This window comes from Myxocyprinus asiaticus, chromosome 2 (genome assembly GCF_019703515.2).
Source record: "Myxocyprinus asiaticus isolate MX2 ecotype Aquarium Trade chromosome 2, UBuf_Myxa_2, whole genome shotgun sequence".
NCBI classification, from domain to species: Eukaryota; Metazoa; Chordata; class Actinopteri; order Cypriniformes; family Catostomidae; genus Myxocyprinus; species Myxocyprinus asiaticus.
The window spans coordinates 52,723,882-52,746,737 of NC_059345.1; the positions used below are offsets into that span (position 1 = coordinate 52,723,882).

A 22,856-nucleotide genomic window follows, 5' to 3' on the forward strand; every position below is an offset into this window, starting at 1 on the left:
AAGTTGTTTAGGACATCTACTTTGTACATGACATGAGTAATTTTTCCAACAACTGTTTACAGACAGATTGTTTCACATTTAATTGACTATATCACAATTCCAGTGGGTCAGAAGTTTACATACACTAAGATAACTGTGCCTTTAAGCAGCTTGGAAAATTCCAAAAAATGATGTCAAGCCTTTAGACAATAAGCCAATTAGCTTATGATAGGAGGTGTACCTGTGGATGTATTTTAAGGCCTACCTTCAAATTCAGTGCCTCTTTGCTTGACATAATGGGAAAATCAAAAGAAATCAGCCAAGACCTCCCAAAAAAAACTGTGGACCTCCACAAGTCTGGTTCATCCTTGGTAGCAATTTCCAAATGCCTGAAGGTACCACGTTCAACTGTACAAACAATAGTACACAAACACCATGGGACCACGCAGCCATCATACCGCTCAGGAAGGAGATGCATTCTGTCCCCTAGAGATGAATGTAGTTTGGTGCGAAAAGTGCAAATCAATCCCTGAACATCAGCAAAGGACCTTGTGAAGATGCTGGAGGAAACAGGTAGTCAAGTATCGATATCCACAGTAAAACGACTCCTATATAGAAATAACCTGAAAGGCTGCTCAGCAAGGGAGAAGCCACTGCTCCAAAACCACCATAAAAAAGCCAGACCACAGTTTGCAAGTGCACATGGGGACAAAGATCTTACTTTTTGGAGAAATGTCCTCTGATCTAATGAAACAAAAATTGAACTGTGTGGCCATAATGTCCATCATTATGTTTGGAGGAAAAAGGGTGAGGCTTGCAAGCTGAAGAACACCATCCCAACCGTGGAGCATGGGGGTGGCAGCATCATGTTGTGGGGGTGCTTTGCTGCAGGAGGTACTGGTGCACTTCACAAAATAGATGGCATCATGTGGAAGGAAACGATGTGGATATATTGAAGCAACATCTCAAGACATTAGCCAGGAAATTAAAGCTTGGTCGCAAATGGGTCTTCCAAATGGACAATGACCCCAAGCATACCTCCAAAGTTGTGGCAAAATGGCTTAAGGACAACAAAATCAAGGTATTGGAGTGGCCATCACAAGCCCTGACCTCAGTCCGATAGAAAATGTGTGGGAAGAACTGAAACAGCATGTGTGAGCAAGGAGGCCTACAAACCTGACTCAGTTACAACAGTTCTGTCTGGAGGAATGGGCCAAAATTCCAGCAACTTATTGTGAGAAGCTTGTGGAAGGCTACCCAAAATGTTTGACCCAAGTTAAACAATTTAAAGGCAATGCTACCAAATACTAACACAGTGTATGTAAACTTCTGACGCACTGGGAATGTGATGAAAGAAATAAAAGCTGAAATAAATAATTCTCTCTACTATTATTCTGACATGTCACATTCTTAAGATAAAGTAGTGATCCTAACTGTCCTAAGACAGTGAATGTTTTCTACGATTAAATGTCAAGAATTGTGAAAAGCTGAGTTTAAATGTATTTGGATGTACTGTACTTTATTAGGGAGAAAATAAAACATAAAAACTGGGCATCTAATACAAAAGGCCCAGTCTTAGCCAAACACAGCATAGAAATTAAATTACGCTTAAGAGGGAAAAAATGAGAAAAGAAAACTAGTGCCAACTGACACAAACAAGACTGACCAGGAAACAAGACAACACAAGAGGAATGAACCAGCACAGGACAGAGCACAATAGGGGAAATAATTAGGGAAGCAAATAAGGAGGGTAACAAGGGAAGGCAGGTGTATCTGATAAACTAATAACAAGACGAACGAGTGGGCGGGGTTTTACTCAAGACTGAATTGACAAGCGTGCGCATGGCAATGAAAAACCAACAAAGCCATGTGCACTCATACAACAAAGGAGACATGTATGAGTGTCAAGATCCAGCCAAAAAAACTATAAACAAAGTCAACAGAAGTGGCAGGATCCTGACAGGACAGGGAAAATGTAAGGATTTCATATAGTGAGGCTCTGTCATGCGACCAAAGGTTGAGAAAATTTCAGTGCACTCTTGTGTAGGAATCCATTTACCAATGAGAATCTCGGAGAGGCAGGAGCTGCGCTGTGAATGGAGGTGGATAGTAACGCTCCACATTTACTCCATTACATTTACTTGTGTAACTTTTTTGGGAAAAAATTACTTTTAGAGTAGGTTTAAAAGTGGGTACTTTTTACTCTCACTCAAGTACATTTCTAATGAAATTTTTTTTACTTTTACTTTGTTACAATGGGTGGCATTCCAGTCGTTACTTTACTGGGTTTAATTTTAGTTAATTTGTAATTTATTGAGAGATTATTGAATGGGACTTTTACGACAGCAGAAGCTCACACAGCTGCGTGCACTGTCACAGATTATCACTCAAGCTGAGTCCATCACTGCTGCAGCATCATGCTCTTCAAACAATGTGAAACACTTTCTTCGCACAGCACAGTGAAAAAATAATAGTTTCATCATGCAATGCCTTCATTTAACACCATGTCAAGATTAAAATTGAGGCTTCAACTTAAGACAGCACGTCGAGGTAAGTTGTGGCTCTAATGCTTATGCAGGCTTTTCTGTGACTTGGTGATGGTCATTTTCAGGGTGATTCTGTAACTGGGCTCTTATGACATCAGTTTAAAAGTGTACATTTTTAAATCAGTGCAGCAATATATCAGTGCTCTTTGTCCCACATGTTATGAGCAGTTTTACGCATTTACTCCGCACCCTCGCACTGGCAACTAGCGCAGCTACTTCGGGCTGATTAACTGTATAAATCCATGTAAACATCCACGTTAAGTGTAAATGCCTTTTGCTCTGCCATTCGTGTGATTGACAACTGGAGCGTGAACAGACAGCATTTCTGCGTGTTTACAGCGAGGGATGCGTGAGAGATGTGCGGGCGCGAGGTGATCGTATGGCGAATAATATATATGTTAATATAAAGAGTAAACACATTTTATCTAATGAACATTGTTGTATTTATTTGTTATACTTTAGTATCTTTAAACTCCAATACAAGTGTTTCTGGGTGCATAGCACCCTCATCCAATCAAATTATCATAACTTACATGTTATAACAGAATATTTAAATCATCCACAGAATTATCATTTCCACTGAGTGCAGTCTCCTGATTTAAAATAATATCACCTCAGTGATTTTAGTAAATAAAGAATTCTTCATCTTAATGGCAAAATTCTGTATAAATATAAATAAAGAGTACATTTTAAAATGTATCTGTATGTTTTGCCTCTCTGTATGTTATTATGTTATTTTAATCAAGTAATGATATGTCAAGAAGTAATTTAATACATTCAGCATGAAACAAAACATTGCAGGAGTGAAGGAAGCAGTAAACTCTCAGCTCGTTCGCCTTCCCCGCGGTGGATTATGGGCAATTAACTGTCGTTAGAGTGCATTGTGGATAAGAATGAGTGAACAAAAGTAGGCACATTCCTACAAAATGGCGGTGACCCGAAATAGTGCACTATATAGTGGATAGGGGGTGGTTTCAGACACAGCAAGTGTTCCACGACCGGGGTTGGTGCCCTAAGCAGGCTGCGTACTCTGCGTTTAGGGAGCGGCGGTACTGCTGTACAGAACTAATGATCTAAATTCTTTCGACATTGAAAACTGTAACTGCACTGAAATAAGTATCCACGCAGGACTTTAAAAGCTATGAAATAGCAAAAGTGGGCATTAATAAAACATGATCTTGCTTTGGTTTATATTTCCACATTATATATAATGTCCCTGTGGGATATTTTCACGTTTTCACCGTAACAATTACTAGAAATGTTTCCAAACCTCTCTTCTTATTGACAAATTCATCCAGATCTGACAAGAGCCTTTAAAGGGATAGTTCACCCAAAAATGAAAATTTAATTTCTCATAATTTACTCACCCTCATGCCATCACAAATATGTATGACTTTCTATCATCTGCTGAACACAAATGAAGATTTTTAGAAGAATATTTCAGCTATTTTGGTCTGTAAAATTCAAGTGAATGGGTGCCAACATTTTAAAGCTAAAAAAAAAAGTCAGCATAAAAGTAATCCATAAGACTCTAGTGGTTAAATCAATATATTCAGAAGCGATAGGTGTGGATGAGAAACAGATCTCTTTCACATTCTTCTTCTTGTGTTTTTGGTGATTCACAATATCAGAATGTCTAGCAAAAAATGAAAAATATTGATCTGTTTCTCACCCACACCTATCATATCACTTCTGAACAGTGTTGGGTAACGTTACTTTTAAAATTAACTCTTTAGAATATTATGTTACTCCTTAAAAAAAAAAAAACTAAATTAATTAAAAAGTTACTTTTTATGGGAAGTAAAGCATTACATTACTTTTGCATTACTTTTTTCTCACCGCCACTCTCCTGCATTCAATACAAATACAAGAGATATGTAGAGACATTACAGGTCATGCTAGCTACTGTACAAAACTCATTTCAAAACAGCATACTAAACAAACAGATATTTAGAATCAGTAGGCCTTCATGTCATATTTATAATAAAGTCTCAATAACTGGAATATGCATGCTTTTTGTTTTCCACATGGCAGCTAACATGAATAATGAAGAATAACCACTGTCTTACCTAAAGCAGCAAAGTCCAACACTTGAACCTGCATTATATATGTCATCATGTGCTGTGCCCATCGACAATGCCAGAGTCAGCTTGAGATGTTTTTCAGAAGTCAGGATAAAATGTATTGGGGAATGCCAGTCTAACATGTTCAAGGAATAAGTCATCTCAGTGCAAGCTTGTTTTGAGCTGATCCATGGTGCATACAGATGCCACTGGTTGATCGCATACAACTGCAAACGCGCATGTTGATACAACTTGAATGGAATCGTTTTTTAATGCTACCAAAATGTCTTCAAACTTTGTTTCACAAATAAAATTACTTGTTTATTATAGAACAAATATGTCAGATATTTTAAGAAATTAAGACATTTTCTCTGCGTACACAATCGATGTAATTATTTATGTTAGTACTTTTACTTCTGCTTGAGTAATTTTGTTTTAAGTAGTTGTACTTGAGTACAGTTTTTGGCTACTCTACCCACCTCTAGCTGTGAAATCTGTCAGATAGTAATTGTGGAGAGAGAGCCTGGAGTATTGTTTCAATGTTAACTGGTACACTGTCAAAAAGATATATTTTAAATAGCCATCTCTATCCATGACCACCTCTACACTCTGTTGTGCACACCTTTCAAATGGACCTTTCGCAGTCCCATGCGTCCAACACACTGTCGGAGCATTCCAAAGTGTGTAAGTGCCCTGACTGTCATGTAGTGATGGGCGCTTTCGAAACATGCTTCATTAAGTTTCGAATACTTTATGAATCAGTTGTTTCAAACCAATGCTTTGGAGCGCATATCAAACTGGTAACGTCACGTGACTTCAGCAATGAGGCTTTATGTCATACTGTTTCGAAACAGCTTCGAAATGTTTAGCGATTATGCTAGGGAGCATTGATCCCACAGAGAAACCCTGAATTAGTGTTAAATGCAGGCTGTAACTGATCTCGAGTCAATTCAGAAATAAATTAGATCCGTAAAATCCAAGTATGTATAGCTGTAGACAGGAGACCTCCAAGCGGTAGGGGCTCACCTCCAAGTGGGAGGTGCTTACATCTCAAATAGACGGCCGCTGCAAGTACAGGCGAGTTTATGCTCCAAGTAGGTGGAAATCCCAGTCACAGCTGAGGCTGGATGTTTGTACAGCCCACTTGGAGCTATAGCCCACCCATTTGGAGCTGACTTTTACAGACTCGTAAAATCAGACTAGTTGCTGATTTGAATTTGAGTCATTTTGATTTCCCTGTCGATCACCTTGAGTTGTGTTCCTGAAGAAAAAAAATCTAAATGTTGTGTTTATGAAAAATAATTTTAAGAGAGACAGAGATATTTTGTGATATAAGAGATTTATTTGTTTTACAAAAGGTGAATCTGGAATTTAGACTATTGTACATGATAATGCGCCTTCACTTTCTTATTTTTTTATTTAGTACACCAAAATTGGCAATGCTAAAATTGTTGCATAGAGTAGTGGTGAGCACGCTCGTCAGTTAGTCCAAGGCACTCGATATGTGAGTTTAAGTCCCATGCTGTCTAAGAATAACTTATGACCATAATGTTTTGTTTTCAGATGTTTATTGCACAATCTGTCAAAGCATAAATATTTGTAAAATTTCTTTATAAAACAAAGTGTTGTTTTATAGTATAAAATAAAATAGTTTGGTATTGTGGCAGGGCGGAGGGCAGGGCGGAGGGCAGGGCAGGGCCCGTGATTCTGCACACCCGGCCCCTAATCAGGCTGATCAAGCCCAAGAGGAATAAAGGCGACCGGAGACGGCAGTTTGACAGAGAGAGTGTTACGGGCAGCTGCCCGGCAAATGTTTGTGTTTGTCTTTTTGTTTAAGTTAATCATTAAATTATTATTTATGTAGTTAAGCCAGTTCTCGCCTCCTCCTTTCCCTTTTACCTCGTTACAGGCATTTAAAATAATTATAAAACAGTCCTCTTAAAAAGGCCAACTTATATGTGAACAACAAATTATCTTCTGAACCAATTGGTTCAATTGACTCGAAGTCTCGAAAAGTTCAGTTTCTGCCATCACTACTGTCATGACACGCTAGTTGACCATTAAGCTCTCTCCTATGGTTAAAACGTGAAGTTGTTATCCCAGTACGCCTTTCATCGCAAAATTATTTCTTTGTATGTAGTTCAGAGCAGATCTCCTATAGATGACACAACTCTGTACTGCCCTCTACAGGTCTGGTGGATTATGACAATACAGTCATAACACGCATGAGTCAAACGCGTCCATACCAAGCTCTTTTGAGCTGTATTGGAAATTGTATGTTGGTTCAAAGTAACTCAAAGTTAATACAACTATTCCTTGTTTTAGTTTACATAAACCTGACTACATTAAGTTACACCAACAAAATTAGATTTTATAGTTTAAATCAGATAGGAATAGCTCCTTCAAGCAACAGCTGCATATGTTCACTCTTTACAGTGTAGACTAAATGACTGCCTCTGATGTTTCTCTCCGCTTCCATTCCATGTGATGCTCATCGAAATAAGAAGAGGTGTACCACTTATGCAAACATAAGCAATTGTAATAGACTGAATTATGTACTTGTATTATTAGTCATTTCAATGTTGAAGAACCTCAGAAAATCCTTGATTACACAATCACCATGTATAAACACTCATTTGCAATATGTAGCTTTGTATTCACGGAGGAAAAGTTTGGATCCGAAATGGGGTGTGTTTCCCATACAACTACGTAACTCACTGCTTAACCACCATAATACGATGTATCGTTGGAGAAATTGACTAGTTAAGTCGTGAATGTTTCCCGAAAGATAGCAACTATTTCGCACATCCATTGTTCGAACCCCGTTGGTTTAATACGTTGTAGTATAGAGTTGTTGTTAATGAAGTTATGCAGGGGGTGGAGTGATAACTTTTGAGGATATCAAATTATAATAACTTACTTACACGTACTGCAGAAAGCTGTTTAATGTGCGAAAGCTGCATATTGATGCGACAAATAACTATCGCTGCGACTTGCGACCATAGGTGGCTAACGATGATTCTGGGAAACGTACCCCAGATCTGAGCAGTGCAATGGCTTGTGGGTTCTTGATTGTGAGAAGCTCATTGGTCAATGCAAAGGCCATGAGAGTCCGTCCCACTGAAAGCCAGTAATAATATCAAACATGGCATCAGCAGGGAGTTGAGTGGCTGAAGCTGTTAGCGCTCACTCACTGAGAGACGCTGTTGCATGTACCAACTCCCTCTGATTTTCAAATGACTATGTAAATTAAGCTGATGGCTGAAAATTGATCAAAGTCAGCCTTAGACGTTATGGAAGAGAGTTTTTCAATGGTGTTGTGCTATCATACTCTAAATTACATACAAAGTTACTTCATTCAGTTGACTTTGTGACTGAACTTGCAGACAGTGGTGCAACATGATAAAAGGCCATTACAAACTTAGTTAAAATAATAACTTGTTTTTTAACAGGTGATAAAGGTTTTTCGGGGCCACCTGGACGTCCAGGGTTACCTGGACTACCTGGCATTGCTGACCAAGCAAAAGGTTTTCCTGGCCAGCCTGGAAACCCTGGCATTCCTGGCTCTTCTGGCTTCCCTGGACCCAAAGGATCACCTGGTGTCATGGGCTTCCCTGGCATGCCAGGACCGAGGGTAAGCAATATGTATTCAAGCCACAGTTCAAGAATTTTAAACGTATACTTTAAAGGCTTGTCATAAACATTGTGTCTTGTCTTCATGGCAGGGTGAGGATGGTGGACCTGGATTTCAAGGGTTTCCAGGCAGTCAAGGACAGCCCGGTGGAAAAGGTAAGATCTGTTTGATTCCGTCAATATTAAGTGTTGTATAATAATTATTTAAAAGGGATAATTCACCCAAACATTTAAAGTCTGTGATCATGTACTCACCATCATGTTGTTCCAAACCAATATAACATTCTTTCGAGGAGCATAAAAGGAAATATTTAGCAGAAAGCTAGCGTGAGTCACCATTTGCTTTCATTGTATGGAAAACAATGATTAGATTATGTGTATATTAGATATGTAAATTGTGTTGTGTAAATCTGATGTTTATTGTAAATTGGTATATGTCTCATCACTGTCATGACTGCTATGTTGCTCAGAACTGCACCCAAGACTTTCACCCACTGTTGCACTTGTGTATATGGTTGAATGACAATAAAGTGATTTGATCTGATTTTGAAAAAAGATGCAATGAAATTGAATGATGACTGAGGCTAACATTCTGCCAAACATCTCCTTTTGTGTTCCAAGAAAGAAAGAAAGTCTTACTGGTTTGGAACAACATAAGGGTTAGTAAACAAATAATTTTTTATTTTTGGGTGAACTATCCCTTTAAGATCTTGACATGGTATTTCTGAAATGTAAAAACCCTTCCTAACAAATGCTACACTAACCTTTGAAACAACAGTTCAGGTAGTGAATGGAATGTATGCAATAAACCGTATTATTGATTCCCCTTAAACTTCTGTCTTTAAGGAGAGAAAGGTGACTCGTATTCATTACCTGGGCCCCCTGGACCAAAAGGAATGGTGGGAAGTCCTGGATTCTCAGGTAAGAGTGACTTTTTTGAGTCTCTTAATATGGATTAAATATCTATAGAATATCTCTAAGAATCTCTCATTTTATTTTATTTTCCTTGTATGGTTAATAACCAGGTGGTCCAGGACTTCCTGGTGAACAGGGTGATCCAGGTTTCCCAGGAGCCTCTGGATTCCAAGGCCAGAAAGGTTATCCTGGAGAGCCAGGAGCACCAGGATTTGGTGGTAATTGGAATTTTGCAACCACTCTTTATGATTCCATTATCCTGGTGATTTGATTCACAGTTGAGTATTTTTAGCTTTTTGAAATCTCTTTGCTTGTCTGATGTCTTCATATTTGATCAAAGGCCCACCAGGTCTCTCAGGCAGTAGGGGTCGCGATGGTTATCCAGGACAGAAGGGACGTGATGGAGAGTCAGGTCGTCTTGGACCTGCAGGTCCAGCAGGAGAGAAAGGTTAATCAAGAACATGTACATTCCTAACCTCAAGATATAGCACAATTTTCCATTTTTAATAAATATTGCTAACATCAAACTAAATAATTCCCATTTCTGAAATACCCTTACCTAAATCTCACTTAAGGTCTGCCAGGCTCTCCTGGTTTAGATGGACTCAATGGTCTTCCAGGATCCAAGGGGCCCCCTGGAGTTCCAGGTAAGTTGATCTAAGACCACATCCACTCTAGGGCTGGGCAATATAGTATATTGAATATTGATGATTTTGCTGATGATATAAAATAAAGCAATATCATGAATATTGTGATGATTTTAATGTGATTGTTATTTTACAATTAAGTTTCATAAAAGGCATCAATTGACTAATTTCACAATACTTCAGGGCTGCACAATTAATCAAAATAACATAAAAGTGGCAATATGGTCATATGTGATTATTAAACTGCAAAAGGCTGCAATTAAAGGTGGATAAACGTGGTCTGTGTGCACTTCAGAATAAATGGGTGACGCACTGTTATTACCCAGAGTAATAATTTAGTATTATGCAATATTCTATTGTTAGTTTTTGCACAACTTTTGTTCATTCACAAATATATGAAGGTACAGTATTAAAGTGCATATTGATGAAAATGATTAGATTTCATTCTTCCTCATGTTCATTTAGTTAAAAAGTGTGGGAAACACGCCTTCAATATTTTAAATAGATTTTTATTCAATGCCTTTAAAATATTTAATTTACTTGGCTACAGTGACTGTTTGGATAAAATGAGACTGAATTATGTACTTGTATTATTAGTCATTTCAATGTAGAAGAACCTCAGAAAATCCTTTGTTACACATTCACCATGTATAAACACTCATTTGCGATATGTGGCTTTGAATTCGCTGAGGAAAAAGTTTGGATCCGAACTGGGGTGTGTTTCCCATACAACTACGTAACTCACTGCTTAACCACCCTAGTACGATGCATCGTTGGAGAAATTGACTAGCTAGTCACGACTGTTTCCTGAAAACAATTTCACACATCCATTGTGAATCTCGTTGGTTTAGTAGTATAGAGTTGTTGTTAATGATGTTATGCAGGGGGTGGAGTGATAACTTCTGAGGATATCAAATTATAATAACTTATTTACACGTACTTCAGAAAGCTGTTTAATGTGCGAAAGCTGCATGATGATGCAACAGATAAAAATCGCTGCAACTTGCGACCATTTGTGGCTAACAATGTTTCTGGGAAACATACCCCAGATCTGAGCAGTGCAATGGCTTGTGGGTTCTTGACTGTGAGAAGCTCATTGGTCAATGCAAAGGCCATGAGAGTCCGTTCCACTGAAACCCAGTAATAATATCAAACATGGCGTCAGCAGGGAGTTGAGTCGCTGAAGCTGTTAGCGCTCACCCACTGAGAGACGCTGTTGCATGTACCAACTCCCTCTGATTTTCGAATTATTATGTAAATTAAGCTGATGGCTGAAAATGTATTGAAAAGTCAGCCTTAGATGTTATGGAAGAGTCTTTCAATGGTGTTGTGCTATCATACAGTAAATTACATACAAAGTTACTTCAGTCCTGTGTGGTATGACTGGAATGACAATATATGCCATTCAGTTGTCTTTGTGACTGAACTTGCAGACAGTGCTATCGTACTGTAAATTACACACAAAGTTGTACTTACATTTGCTGTTCCTCTGATTTAAAAAAAATAAATAAATAACTTTTGAGGCATTTCAGAGCTAATTCATAATAATCGAAAGATACTGAATATCCATTTGACTACATAAATTAACATATGTAGCCTAATCCATTATTGTTTGAAATAGCATTAATTCTGCTATGTTTACGCCTCTTATCCACAATGGAAATGCATTTTTCTCTATGAAAATGCAGACTTTCAAAAATGCTGTTTTCATACGCAAAAAGGGTTAGTGTGGATGTGGCCTAAGTCAGAATCAGAATTATTGCCAAGTATGCTTACACATACAAGGAATTTGTCTTGGTGACAGGAGCTTCCAGTACACAACAATACAAAACACTAATTAAATTTAAATAAAAAACAGATATATATTGAAAAGAAAAAAGTATATATAGAATACACAATAGACAAATATATATATATTTATATTATATATATATATATATACACATACATACATACATACATATATACATACATACACACACACATACGCACACATACATATATATGAATATATATACGTACATATACATACATACATACACATACGTAGTGCAAATCTAAATACAAATCGGTTATATACAGTGCAAGGGAATGTAATGGCAGAAGAGGTAGGATGTGTTGGATAATATAAAAAGACTAAGCTGTGTATTGCACATTAATTATTGCTCAAAGAGGCAGTTTTAACTGTTCATGAGATGGATAGCCTGAGGGAAAAAACTGTTCCTGTGCCTGATGGTTCTGGTGCTCAGAGCTCTGAAGCGTCGGCCAGAAGGCAACAGTTCAAAAAGGTAGTGGGCGGGGTGAGTGGGGTCCAGAGTGATTTTTCCAGCCTTTTTCCTCACTCTGGAAGTGTATAGTTCTTGAAGGGAGGGCATGGGGCAACCAATAATCCTCTCAGCAGTCCAAACTGTCCTTTGTAGTCTTCTGATATCCGATTTCATAGCTGAACCAAACCAGACAGTTATAGAAGTGCAGAGGACAGACTCAATGACCTCTGAGTAGAACTGTATCAGCAGTGCCTGTGGCAGGTGCACCTCTAATTCCACAGATTTAAGTTAAAGGTGTAATTTGTTCCACTTTAAAAAAGTTTTAGACAAAGAAATTAATAGGCTAGTACTTTTAATAATGAATAGTCTTATTAGTACCCTAGAAAAAGCTTTTATTCTTATTGAACAGGTAACCCTCACTTGTCTAGCCATGTATTACATTTCAACTGAGTATTACATTTTCAACTAATAATAAAGTTTAAAATAAATGCGCCTTTCACTGTACAGAAAAATAAACAAAAAAATACATCTAAAAAAAACAGACAGGAAAACCAATCAGAGAACTCTCGAAATCCAAACACAAGTGGTCACAGGAGAAGCATTTGAGTGACCAGGTGTAAACCGCAATGTGTCTCACCTGACCACATGTGATCGGATCACCCGAGATGCATCGTAATACCAGGTGTAAACGGGGTCTAAGCCTTAAACTTGAACAGACACTCTAATGACTCTAATGACTGCTCATTTATTTAACCTATGTCTTCAGGTGTGATTGAAGGTGGTCAGCCAGGAGCCCCTGGTAGGGATGGCCTGAAGGGAGAGAGAGGCCTATCACGGCCCGGTGCCCATGGCCTGCCTGGAGAAAGAGGATTTAAAGGAGAAAATGGTGAAGATCATATTCATTAGAAAAATGAAAAAGACCTTAAGACAAGAAAGAGAGCTGTTCTGACCAGCTTTGTTTGTACTTTATTTGTATGCAGTATATGGATTTGATGATTGTGAAATGTTGGTTTTCAGGTGCCCCTGGTCGACGAGGCTACCCTGGTAATCCAGGCCCCCCTGGCCAACCTAGTTCTTCTTATATCCCAGGTCCTCGCGGTGACCCTGGACTTCCAGGATTAGATGGACGAGAAGGTACAGGAAATTGCTATCTTCTCTTCCCTATTATTTTTATTTTCTTATTGCCTGTTTTATGCTTTACCAGAATACATTTTGCTGGGGCTGTATGCTTGTGAGACTTATATTTTAAATAAATGCACATAAAATACTGTATCTGATTTAGTGGGTTAGCAGTTGTCTTTGCATTGCACTTACTGTAAGTCTATTTTGCTTTGACCTCTTGGTATACCTGTCGCTTATAGTTCTTGTGATATAGCTTTTGTGGATCATTTGTAGGTACCATTGGCCTTTCTGGCCCTCCTGGTCCACCAGGCCCTGGAACAGTCCAAGGAGACAGAGGAGATGCCGGATATCCTGGACTACCAGGTATACCAGGAGCACGTGGAGACCCAGGTGGTTCTGGAGCCCCTGGATTACAAGGCAACCCTGGATTCAAAGGTATTCTGTTTGCTATTGTGTTGACATGTAACATTTTGACTGCTTTAATTATTTTCACCTACTTTTACTGTGGGTTTATTCATTATTTTTGTGCTCTCTTTCTCTCTGAATTTATTTAAAGGACAAAAAGGTGATGCTGGTTTTAGTGGTATACCTGGGCCACCAGGATTTCCCGGAGAATCAGGGGTTTATGGCAGGAAAGGAAACAAAGGAGAGAAGGGTTAGTAAAATATTATACCCTTAATAGGCCATTTTATATTACTTATAATACGTTGGTGAATTATTCATCTGAAACGTGTCAAAGAGCGTTTTGCCTTTTATAAACCATTCTAAAATAATCACAAAAAAATACAATCGTAAATCCAAAGCATTGTGTGAACACACCAACTCTTGCCGATTATATTGTCATTTCAGGTGATCCTGGTCGTAAGGGGCGTCCAGGCACTGTATCCTCACCTAGCAACCTAACTCGGCCACTTGGGGATCCTGGTCCACCAGGTTTTGATGGGCCTTTTGGTCAGCCAGGAACACCAGGCCAGCCAGGCAGTCCAGGTACCCCAGGTAAGTGCTTTTTTCAGTCTTTGCAAAAGATAACAAAAAAAGAGAGATGGTACTGTAAAGTCTGATCCTCTCTTCTGGTTTTAAAGACTGATAATTAGCATTACTGGTACGTATAACATTCTTTAACTTTTCGGAGTGACTATTCGCACTAGGTATAATAGCACCTGCCACACAGCGTGGCTATTTTTACTCCAATAGTCTGGTGGGAACACAGAAATTGAAGACAAACTGCATTCCTATCGTCACTTCAGTGGAGAGGGGTGTAACGACGGTGTGGACGTGCTTGATTTTTGTCCCACATTTCCCCATCCTGTTTCCTGTCTCCACTCTTAATATTTCCTTTAATACTACTTATAATAATAATAAATACAAATTAATGTAAAGTTGATATTTCTCACTGTGATTTGGTCATGGTGAAGGTCTGAGAGTTGAGAGAAAGGTTTGATCCTGGTAAAATCATATTTTCACTTAGTGCAAATAGCCTCTGCCTTAACCTATCAGCTCATCTGATTTCTCTCAATTTTCTCTAGGTCCCAAAGGACTCAGAGGACCAGTGGGTAGACTTGGTCCAGTTGGTGCAGCTGGATCTACAGGAGGTTTTGGTGAGCCTGGATCTTCAGGGATCCAAGGACCCACAGGAACCCAAGGTACGATGAGAAGTTGTTACACAGAGAGCAACCTTCATTTATGTGAATGCCTAAGTGTACTACTTTCTTTGGAAAAATTTTTGTCAGGTAACCTAAAATATGCTTGACATGATAACATCTAAAATGACCAATTTTAATCAAGTAAAAATGTTATTTCATAGGATTGTATCAATAAAATAACCTGACTGCAGTAGGTTACACCAGGAAAAGGAAAAGAAAAATGAAATTCCTGACATTATTTACTTACTCTCGTGTTGTTCAGAACTTGTATACTGTTGTTTTTTTGGTGGAACGCAAAAGTTAAAAGAAGAATCGTATGAATACCTATACAACAGCTTAACAAACACGTAGTAAGTTCATAGTGGCCATGGGCTGAGAAGCTCCAAAAAGGACAAAAAAAGCAGCATAAAGGGATGGGAAAAAATATAAATTTCTTCATTCTTCAAAAATCTTCATTTAGACAATCCCGATATATATTCTTAAAATCCTAAGACCGATCTTAAAGCTATCCTCTTTAAGCTAGCCTTTTACAATGTGAGTAAATCAATCGCATATGCAACCAAATTTCTCCCTATGCAAATAAAAATATCTGTGATTAGCCACTGGGTGGTACATTTTCAGATTTCTCAAAACACTTGTGAGTGTGTAGTAGTGAAGAATTTTAGCACAGAGTAAAAAGTTGTGTTTGATTCGTCCCGTGTAATGTGTGTCCAAAGACAAGATCCACACAATCCAATCTTTTGAGACATTTAATTCTAATCACACATAGCACGGATGCGGTAAAGAAGCAATTTGACCCGACTCTCGTGAAAGTCCGCTCAACCTTAAAACTTCTGTCAGACACTCACTGAACTACTGTCCGTACACACGGGAAAGAAGTACCGGCTGTTTCATGTTCCGGCTGGAGAAACTAACTACGCTGTTCAACTCAGTTCAGTAACAGTCACACAGTTCAGGACAGCATCGTTGCAGTCTAGATGGATGTTTATCAGTTAACCATTTGGTGAAGTTGTTTACCTGCTATAATGTTTGGATATGTTTTCTGGTAGGGTTGTTGAAGCTTATATTGCTTGTCATGCTTGTATGAATCAAACATTACTCGTGTGTTAACCGATCGCGATGTATCTAAGTTGTTCGGTGCTGTGACATGTTTAATATGGATGACTTCTGAAATTGACTCCTTGTAATTATTATACTGCATATTTAAGCATATTATTTACGTTTAATAAAGTACATTTTATCCCCATCATTACTGAATCCTCGTTTTATGTTTTTAGTTTACGTTGTTATTGTGTGCATTGCATAGACATGCTGAGGCTGGACAATATAGTATAAAAATAAAGTCTTCTATTGAACTCCTAGTATCAGCCATATCATGAGTTTAACCTCTTAAATTGAAAATTGTAGTACAATAGTACATTAAAAGTAGATAAAACACTTGAATAATCATATTAAGATATATTGGTGGTGGCTGAGGAGAGTCCCCTGTTCTCTATTTAAAAGTGCTTTGAGTGTAGTGTCAGAAAAGCAATTTAAGTGTAAAATTAATTCAAATATGTAAATAAGAGTGTTGTTTATCTTCATCAAAGCAACTAATATTTCCGTTTCGAATGTTTACTCGTATAACTTAATATCAACATGAAAATGGCACATTATGACTCCGGCTCTAGTCATGATCACACTCAGTCGATGTCCAGTTAAGCTCAAATTGGGAGATTCATCCGCCAGAAGATCAGTGCCAGAACACGACTGTCGTAATGTATTCTTCCGCAAATTGCTTGCAATTTTAAGTTTCAACCACAGATGTCGCTTGAGAGCACAGTTACGTAATTAAGCAATATCACACTTGCAATCGTGCTATATGGCCCTATATCAGCACTGCTGTGATTCGGCCGCAGACCGAGTGCCGTAGGTAATCACAGCAGTGCTGATTTAGGGCCATATAGCACGATTGCAAGTGTGATATTGCTTATATTCAACAGTTCAATGAACAAGTAAATTTTAAAAAATTAGGAAAAACTGAGTACGGTCATAAAAACGCATTTGTGCATGAAACTACTTTCTTACGCGGCGGATCAGAATCTGCCATTGCTGGTTCAAACCAAATGATGCGTCCAAGCCTTCGTTAGTAATTCAAAAATGTCACTTCAGAAATAGTATCATGGCTTGTGCTGTTTCTAACAAGTTATTGGATAAACAAGGATAGATGTGTGTGTGTGTGTGTGTGTGTGTGTGTGTGTGTGTATATGTGTGTGTGTGTGAGAGAGAGAGAGAGAGAGAGAAGGAGCGTGTGCGATCACCTGTTGCCACACCCAAGCAGAGATGCAGTCAGCTTTCTGAAGGGCAGCTTTCTCAGTGGAAAAATAGCCGTCCAAGCAGTAGCCGGTGCGCAAGAGTCGATCACTATAGATTAGAAACCGCAATGTCCCATTCTATCATTACCCAGCCCACATAAAAGTATCATTAAACTATTCCATAAGACCATAAGCTATATGACAGGTTTGTGTGAAGTCATTATTTACTGAAAATGTTGCCCTCCCCAAAATTTGTGTCTAGCGGAGGTACAGAATATCATTGAATAGCGACTTAAATTTCAGTCTGTTCCTCACACAAAGCTATTGTGTGGCTTCGGAAGACTTTATATTATGTTTTTATGGTGGGTTTTTGTCCTTTTTGGAGTTTGACAGCATCTTGTCACTTTAGCTGTGTCCCAAATGACGCACTATACACTATGCAATTACAATATACACTAAGCACTCAGTTATGTAGTATATGATTTTTCAAAGTGTAGTTTCATCTAAAATGGAACACACAACATTTTTGTTGTAATACACGGAAGCATTCGCAATTTAACAGCTGACAGAAGTGACGTTTCAAACGCATGCGATGTGTTGCCGCTAGCTTTAGCGCATTAGCCAACCTCATTTCAACACGTATCTCAAACAATGTACATATTCTCACAGTGGGGGGTGATGGTAAAACATTCAACTCACATTTGGAAGGTGCTGTCTTCACTGAAGTTTCGCTAGTTGCAACATTCTCCATTCTTTCAAATTGTTTTGTCAGACCAGAGCACTGAGTGCATGAAGTGTCCAACATTCCACACTCCGTTTTAACTGTCGAATAAGTGCATCACCTGGGTACTCATAGTACATTTCGTTTTGTTGCCTTTTCAGTGTTAACATAGTACTCACACTAATTACATTTCAAAATGACATACAATAGTGCAGACCTTTGTGGTTTGGGATGCACCTCATGAATACGTAAGGTGAGTGAGGTTGAGTCAATAATGACAGAATTTTCATTTTAGGGTGAACTATTCCTTTAAATCAATAACTATTCAGTCTCACTTTCTACATTGTGTAAGGTACATAGCACTACAACATCACTGCTAACATTATTAAGCTAATGTTCTTTGTTTTAATTTGACATGTCCTATACAGGTCCCCCTGGCCAACCGGGTTTGCGAGGTCCTCCAGGTTTACCTGCGCGCAGTAGCAGTATTGGCTATACTATGGTAAAACATAGTCAGTCCAGCCTGGTGCCCATGTGTCCACAAGGCATGGCAAAGTTGTGGGAGGGCTACAGTTTGCTGTATGTGGAGGGACAAGAGAAAGCTCACAGCCAGGATCTGGGTGAGACCCTATATAACTACTATTTATACACTTATAACTATTTTTGAAATTACTTGAATGACAAATTACAGGACGTAATTACTAACTAGAATATTGTTGTAGATCAGTCTATTGTGAACTGTGTATATAGGCATTTATATACAGGATACACTAATGAGTTGACTTGCCACAATATGATTAAAGATAAGTCAGTTGAATTGAAATGTTCTCTTCATCACAGGATTGCCTGGTTCCTGCCTGACTCATTTCAGCACTATCCCCTTCTTGTACTGCACAGTCAATGAAATTTGTTACTATGCCAGCCGCAATGACAAATCCTATTGGCTGTCCACCACGGCGCCCATTCCCATGATGCCTGTGGCAGATCAGCAGATTTCTCAGTACATTAGCCGCTGCTCGGTGTGTGAGGCCCCTTCTCAAGCAATCGCTGTCCATAGTCAAGATCTCTCCATACCTACATGCCCTCAGGGCTGGAGAAGTCTGTGGATTGGTTATTCCTTCCTTATGGTAAAATTCAGTAAACAATCACACATTGCAGTACAATGTAGTAAAGATAGCTCCAAAAAGCACATAAAGGCAGCATAAAAGTAATCCATATGACTCCAGTGGTTAAATCCATACCTTCAGAAGAGATTTGATATGTGTGGTTGAGAAACAGATTAATATTTAAGTCCTTTTTTACAATAAATCTCCACGTTCACATTCTTCTTTTGTTTTTGGTGATTTTCAGTCTTCATGCATACTGGGAGGAGATTTTATAGTAAAAAAAGGACTTAAATATTTATCTGTTTCTCACCCACACCTATCATAACGCTTCTGAAGACATGGATTAAACCACTTTATCATCATAAGTCATTATATTTGACTTAGGTCGTACCTTTAAGTCTCAAAAATGTAGTGAATGGCATTACTGTGAAATCAGGAGCAAAAGAGCAATAAAGGCAGGTTACAATATCAAATAGCAAAAATATAGTTTCAACAAAGTCAAAATGTGTTCTTTTGACTGTATATAAACGGTTGTGTCTTTCCTTCAGCACACGGCCGCAGGTGCAGAGGGAGGCGGTCAATCTTTGGTGTCTCCTGGTTCTTGTCTGGAGGATTTTCGTGCCACACCCTTTATTGAGTGCAACGGTGCCCGCGGCACCTGCCACTACTTTGCCAACAAGTACAGTTTCTGGTTGACCACAGTAGAGCGGGACGAACAGTTCGTCCAGGGTCCATCCCAGGAGACACTGAAAGGAGAGCAGTACCGATCACGCATCAGTCGCTGTCAAGTCTGCATGAAGATCTTGTAGCTTCTGTAGATGCAGGAGAAAGTGACTTAAACAGGAAGCGTGGATGAGATGAGAAAAGGTGTTTGATGATAAAGGCAACAAAAGTGAACTGAGGGATTTGATTTCATGCCCTTGACCTAAGGACTGTATATGACACCCAGCAGTGGTAATGTGATGGAGAATATGGGGGTTTGAATGAAAAGAAATTGAGAAGAGATTTTTCTCTTTTTACCTGCTTATTATCAACAGTGGTGCTACATTACATATTTGAAATATGTATGTTTTTTTTTATTTAATTGTTGGTCATATTCACGGCTACCTCGGAGAGTGCATTGCAAACTCCCAGTGGATGACAAAATAATATACCGGTACTATATATTTTTAAAGAGTATATATACAGCAACAAAACAAACAGTCTTCTGATTAAGCTGGTTGTTACTGCATTTCAAGTACACTATACTGTATATTAGCTTCACTAGCCGATATTGGTGCTTCTCTAACAATGGTGTTGACCAGAGTGTCTTTCTTGTTTAGCATTGGCGAAAATGGAAAACCAGCACATTTTCATCTACGTCAAAGAGTGAGATCACTTGAAATAATTATGATTATCTAACCCCATAATTGTGGATCCAATATGAATTGCACTGAAGTGAATATTTGAAAAAATATGTTAAGGTTCTTTCACAAGATCATGTGCAGCTGATCTAAGTAAATTCACCTAGGCCTTTTTAACATCCATCAAACATTAATGATTATTATGTTTATCACTTTACAGATCGTAAAGGGATAGTTCACCCAAAAATGAAAATCTCTCATCATTTGCTCGTGCTCATGCCATCCCAGAGTATTTCAGCTCTGTAGGTCCATACAATGCAAGTGAATGGGCACCAAAATTTTGAAGCTCCAAAAATCGCATAAAGGCATAAATCACATTAAAGGTAATCCATAAGACTCCAGTAGTTTAATCCATGTCTTCTGAAGTGATATGATAGCTGTGCGTGAGAAACAGATCAATATTTAGGTCCTTTTTTACTATAAATCTCCACTTTCACTACTTTTGTTTTTGGTGATTCCCAGTCTTCATGCATAATGCCACCTACTGGGCAGGGAGGAGAATTTTTAGTAAAAAAGGACTTAAATATTGAGCTGTTTTTCACCCACACCTATCATATCCCTTCTGAAGATATGGATTTAACCACTGGAGTCTTATGGATTACTTTTATGCTGCCTTTATATGTTTTTTGGGGCTTCAAAATTTTGGTCACTATTCACTTGCATTTCAAGGACCTACAGAGCTGAAATATCCTTCTAATATATTTGTTTGTGTTCAGCAGAAGAAATCATACACATCTGGGATGGCATGAGAGTGAGTAAATGGTGAGAGAATTTTCATTTTTAGGTGAACCATCCCTTTAACAGTTCATCTCTTGGTCTTTGAAGGTATAGTTTTCATCAGTAATTCACTGCATGACCAAAAAAATGTGTGTTTGAAAATAAGTTTGACACATATTTTTATGATATTTTTGTGAGGGTGTCAGAATGATTCGGTTTATATATTTGTATACTCAAAATGTTAATGGCTTTTTGTAACATATCTAATTCACTTTGTGCATCAGGCTGTGCAGATATATAGACCAGTCTGATTGATTATATAAAACCACTATGGCCACTAAGCCTTTCAGTCTCGCATTGGTAGCCTTGAGTATATTTTTTTTTCTCTTTATTATGTTACATTTCTTCATGTGTTTGTAAGTAATTCGATTATACTATATTCAATTCATCCCACTGAAAGATGTACTGTAAGCAAAGACAACGAGTTTACTTGTAAATGTAATAATAGTGAAAGATTCAAGAATTCTTTTCCAATTTCTCTTAATTCTAGGACTGTTATTTTCTAAAATAAAAAAATGTAAATTTTGAAGACTGGCTTTCATAAGAAGACAGTTTGCATTTATTGTTATAGTTTTTTACTGCTTTGATTCCCTGAGATGTATAATTTCTACATTTCTACAATCATACATTTTTATAATAAATTCTGATAGTAAATATGAGAAGACCTTTTCCAGTATTTCATATAGTGGTGTAAATGTTTGATCTGAATGTATGCAGTGAGTACATCTATTGAACCTGTCAAATAAAACTTTCAAACTGTTATTCAATTAATGTTGGCAAGAGTGTTAGCCTCAGTTCCCATTCACTATTATTGTGTGGAAAAAAGATGCAATGAAAGTAAATAGTTACTGACAGGGCAACATTCTGCCTAACTTCTCATTTTGCATTCCACAGAAGAAAGTCATATGAGTTTAGAACAACATAAGGGTTAGTAAATTATGACACAATTGTCATTTGGATGTGAACTACTGTATCCCTTTACGCATATATCATAAGCAGCATACAGCAGCCACAATTTAATTGTCTGTTCATGAATAAATATCATTTGCATTTACAATAAACAATGCTGAAAGTCTTTTTCATAAGTGTATTTTTATTTGCAATATTTTGTTAAATACAGTTTATTAAAACTTTGGTTGTGTATGTTTATTTTATTTTTATTTTATTTATTCTTTTGTAATACATTTTTTTTATTAAATCATACAATAACAATGAAATACATAAATATATATAAAATCAACATTTAAACCCCACAGCCCCCCCTCCCCCTCCCCAACCGCGCCCCCAAAAAAACAACCCTGTGGTCAAACATAAGTAAATATATAGAAATAAAAATCAAACAGACACACATATATACATATATATATATATATATATATTAAAAAATATATATATATACAAATATATACACATACATATATATACATACATATACAAACATACATACATACACACACATAATAATCATACTAACTGTATTACACTACTCTCTCCACACCCCACCCAAGACCCACCAAAAACTCCAAATACCTGCCCCATTTCCGTATAAACATATCCAAGCCACCCCGTCTTCCCGATGACACCTCCTCATAAGCTGCCACCCTCCCCACCTCCGTGCACCACTCCGGATATGGGAGCGCACCAGCTGACCTCCAACCCCTCAAAATAACCTGCCTGGCGATCATCACACAGGTCAGAACCCAGTTCTCTATATGGCCATCCCCCACATCGATGACCGCC

General features: G+C 38.0%; 1 protein-coding gene across 4 annotated transcripts in view; it reads left to right on the forward strand.

Moving 5' to 3' along the window:
• LOC127452088 (collagen alpha-6(IV) chain-like) overlaps positions 1 to 22,183 on the forward strand; it is a 159,297-nt gene extending 137,114 nt beyond the window's left edge. For all 4 annotated transcript variants that reach the window (XM_051717269.1, XM_051717290.1, XM_051717299.1 and 1 more), the window contains 15 exons: positions 8,041 to 8,222; positions 8,314 to 8,377; positions 9,068 to 9,142; positions 9,247 to 9,354; positions 9,477 to 9,584; positions 9,712 to 9,783; positions 12,817 to 12,936; positions 13,068 to 13,184; positions 13,446 to 13,607; positions 13,729 to 13,827; positions 14,022 to 14,168; positions 14,699 to 14,815; positions 18,259 to 18,450; positions 18,671 to 18,957; positions 19,485 to 22,183. In XM_051717269.1, coding sequence (XP_051573229.1) covers positions 8,041 to 8,222; positions 8,314 to 8,377; positions 9,068 to 9,142; positions 9,247 to 9,354; positions 9,477 to 9,584; positions 9,712 to 9,783; positions 12,817 to 12,936; positions 13,068 to 13,184; positions 13,446 to 13,607; positions 13,729 to 13,827; positions 14,022 to 14,168; positions 14,699 to 14,815; positions 18,259 to 18,450; positions 18,671 to 18,957; positions 19,485 to 19,745 — 2,111 coding nt within the window. In that variant the 3' untranslated portion in view covers positions 19,746 to 22,183. The remainder of the gene's footprint in view (positions 1 to 8,040; positions 8,223 to 8,313; positions 8,378 to 9,067; positions 9,143 to 9,246; positions 9,355 to 9,476; positions 9,585 to 9,711; positions 9,784 to 12,816; positions 12,937 to 13,067; positions 13,185 to 13,445; positions 13,608 to 13,728; positions 13,828 to 14,021; positions 14,169 to 14,698; positions 14,816 to 18,258; positions 18,451 to 18,670; positions 18,958 to 19,484) is intronic.
• The last annotated feature ends 673 nt before the right edge of the window (positions 22,184 to 22,856 follow it).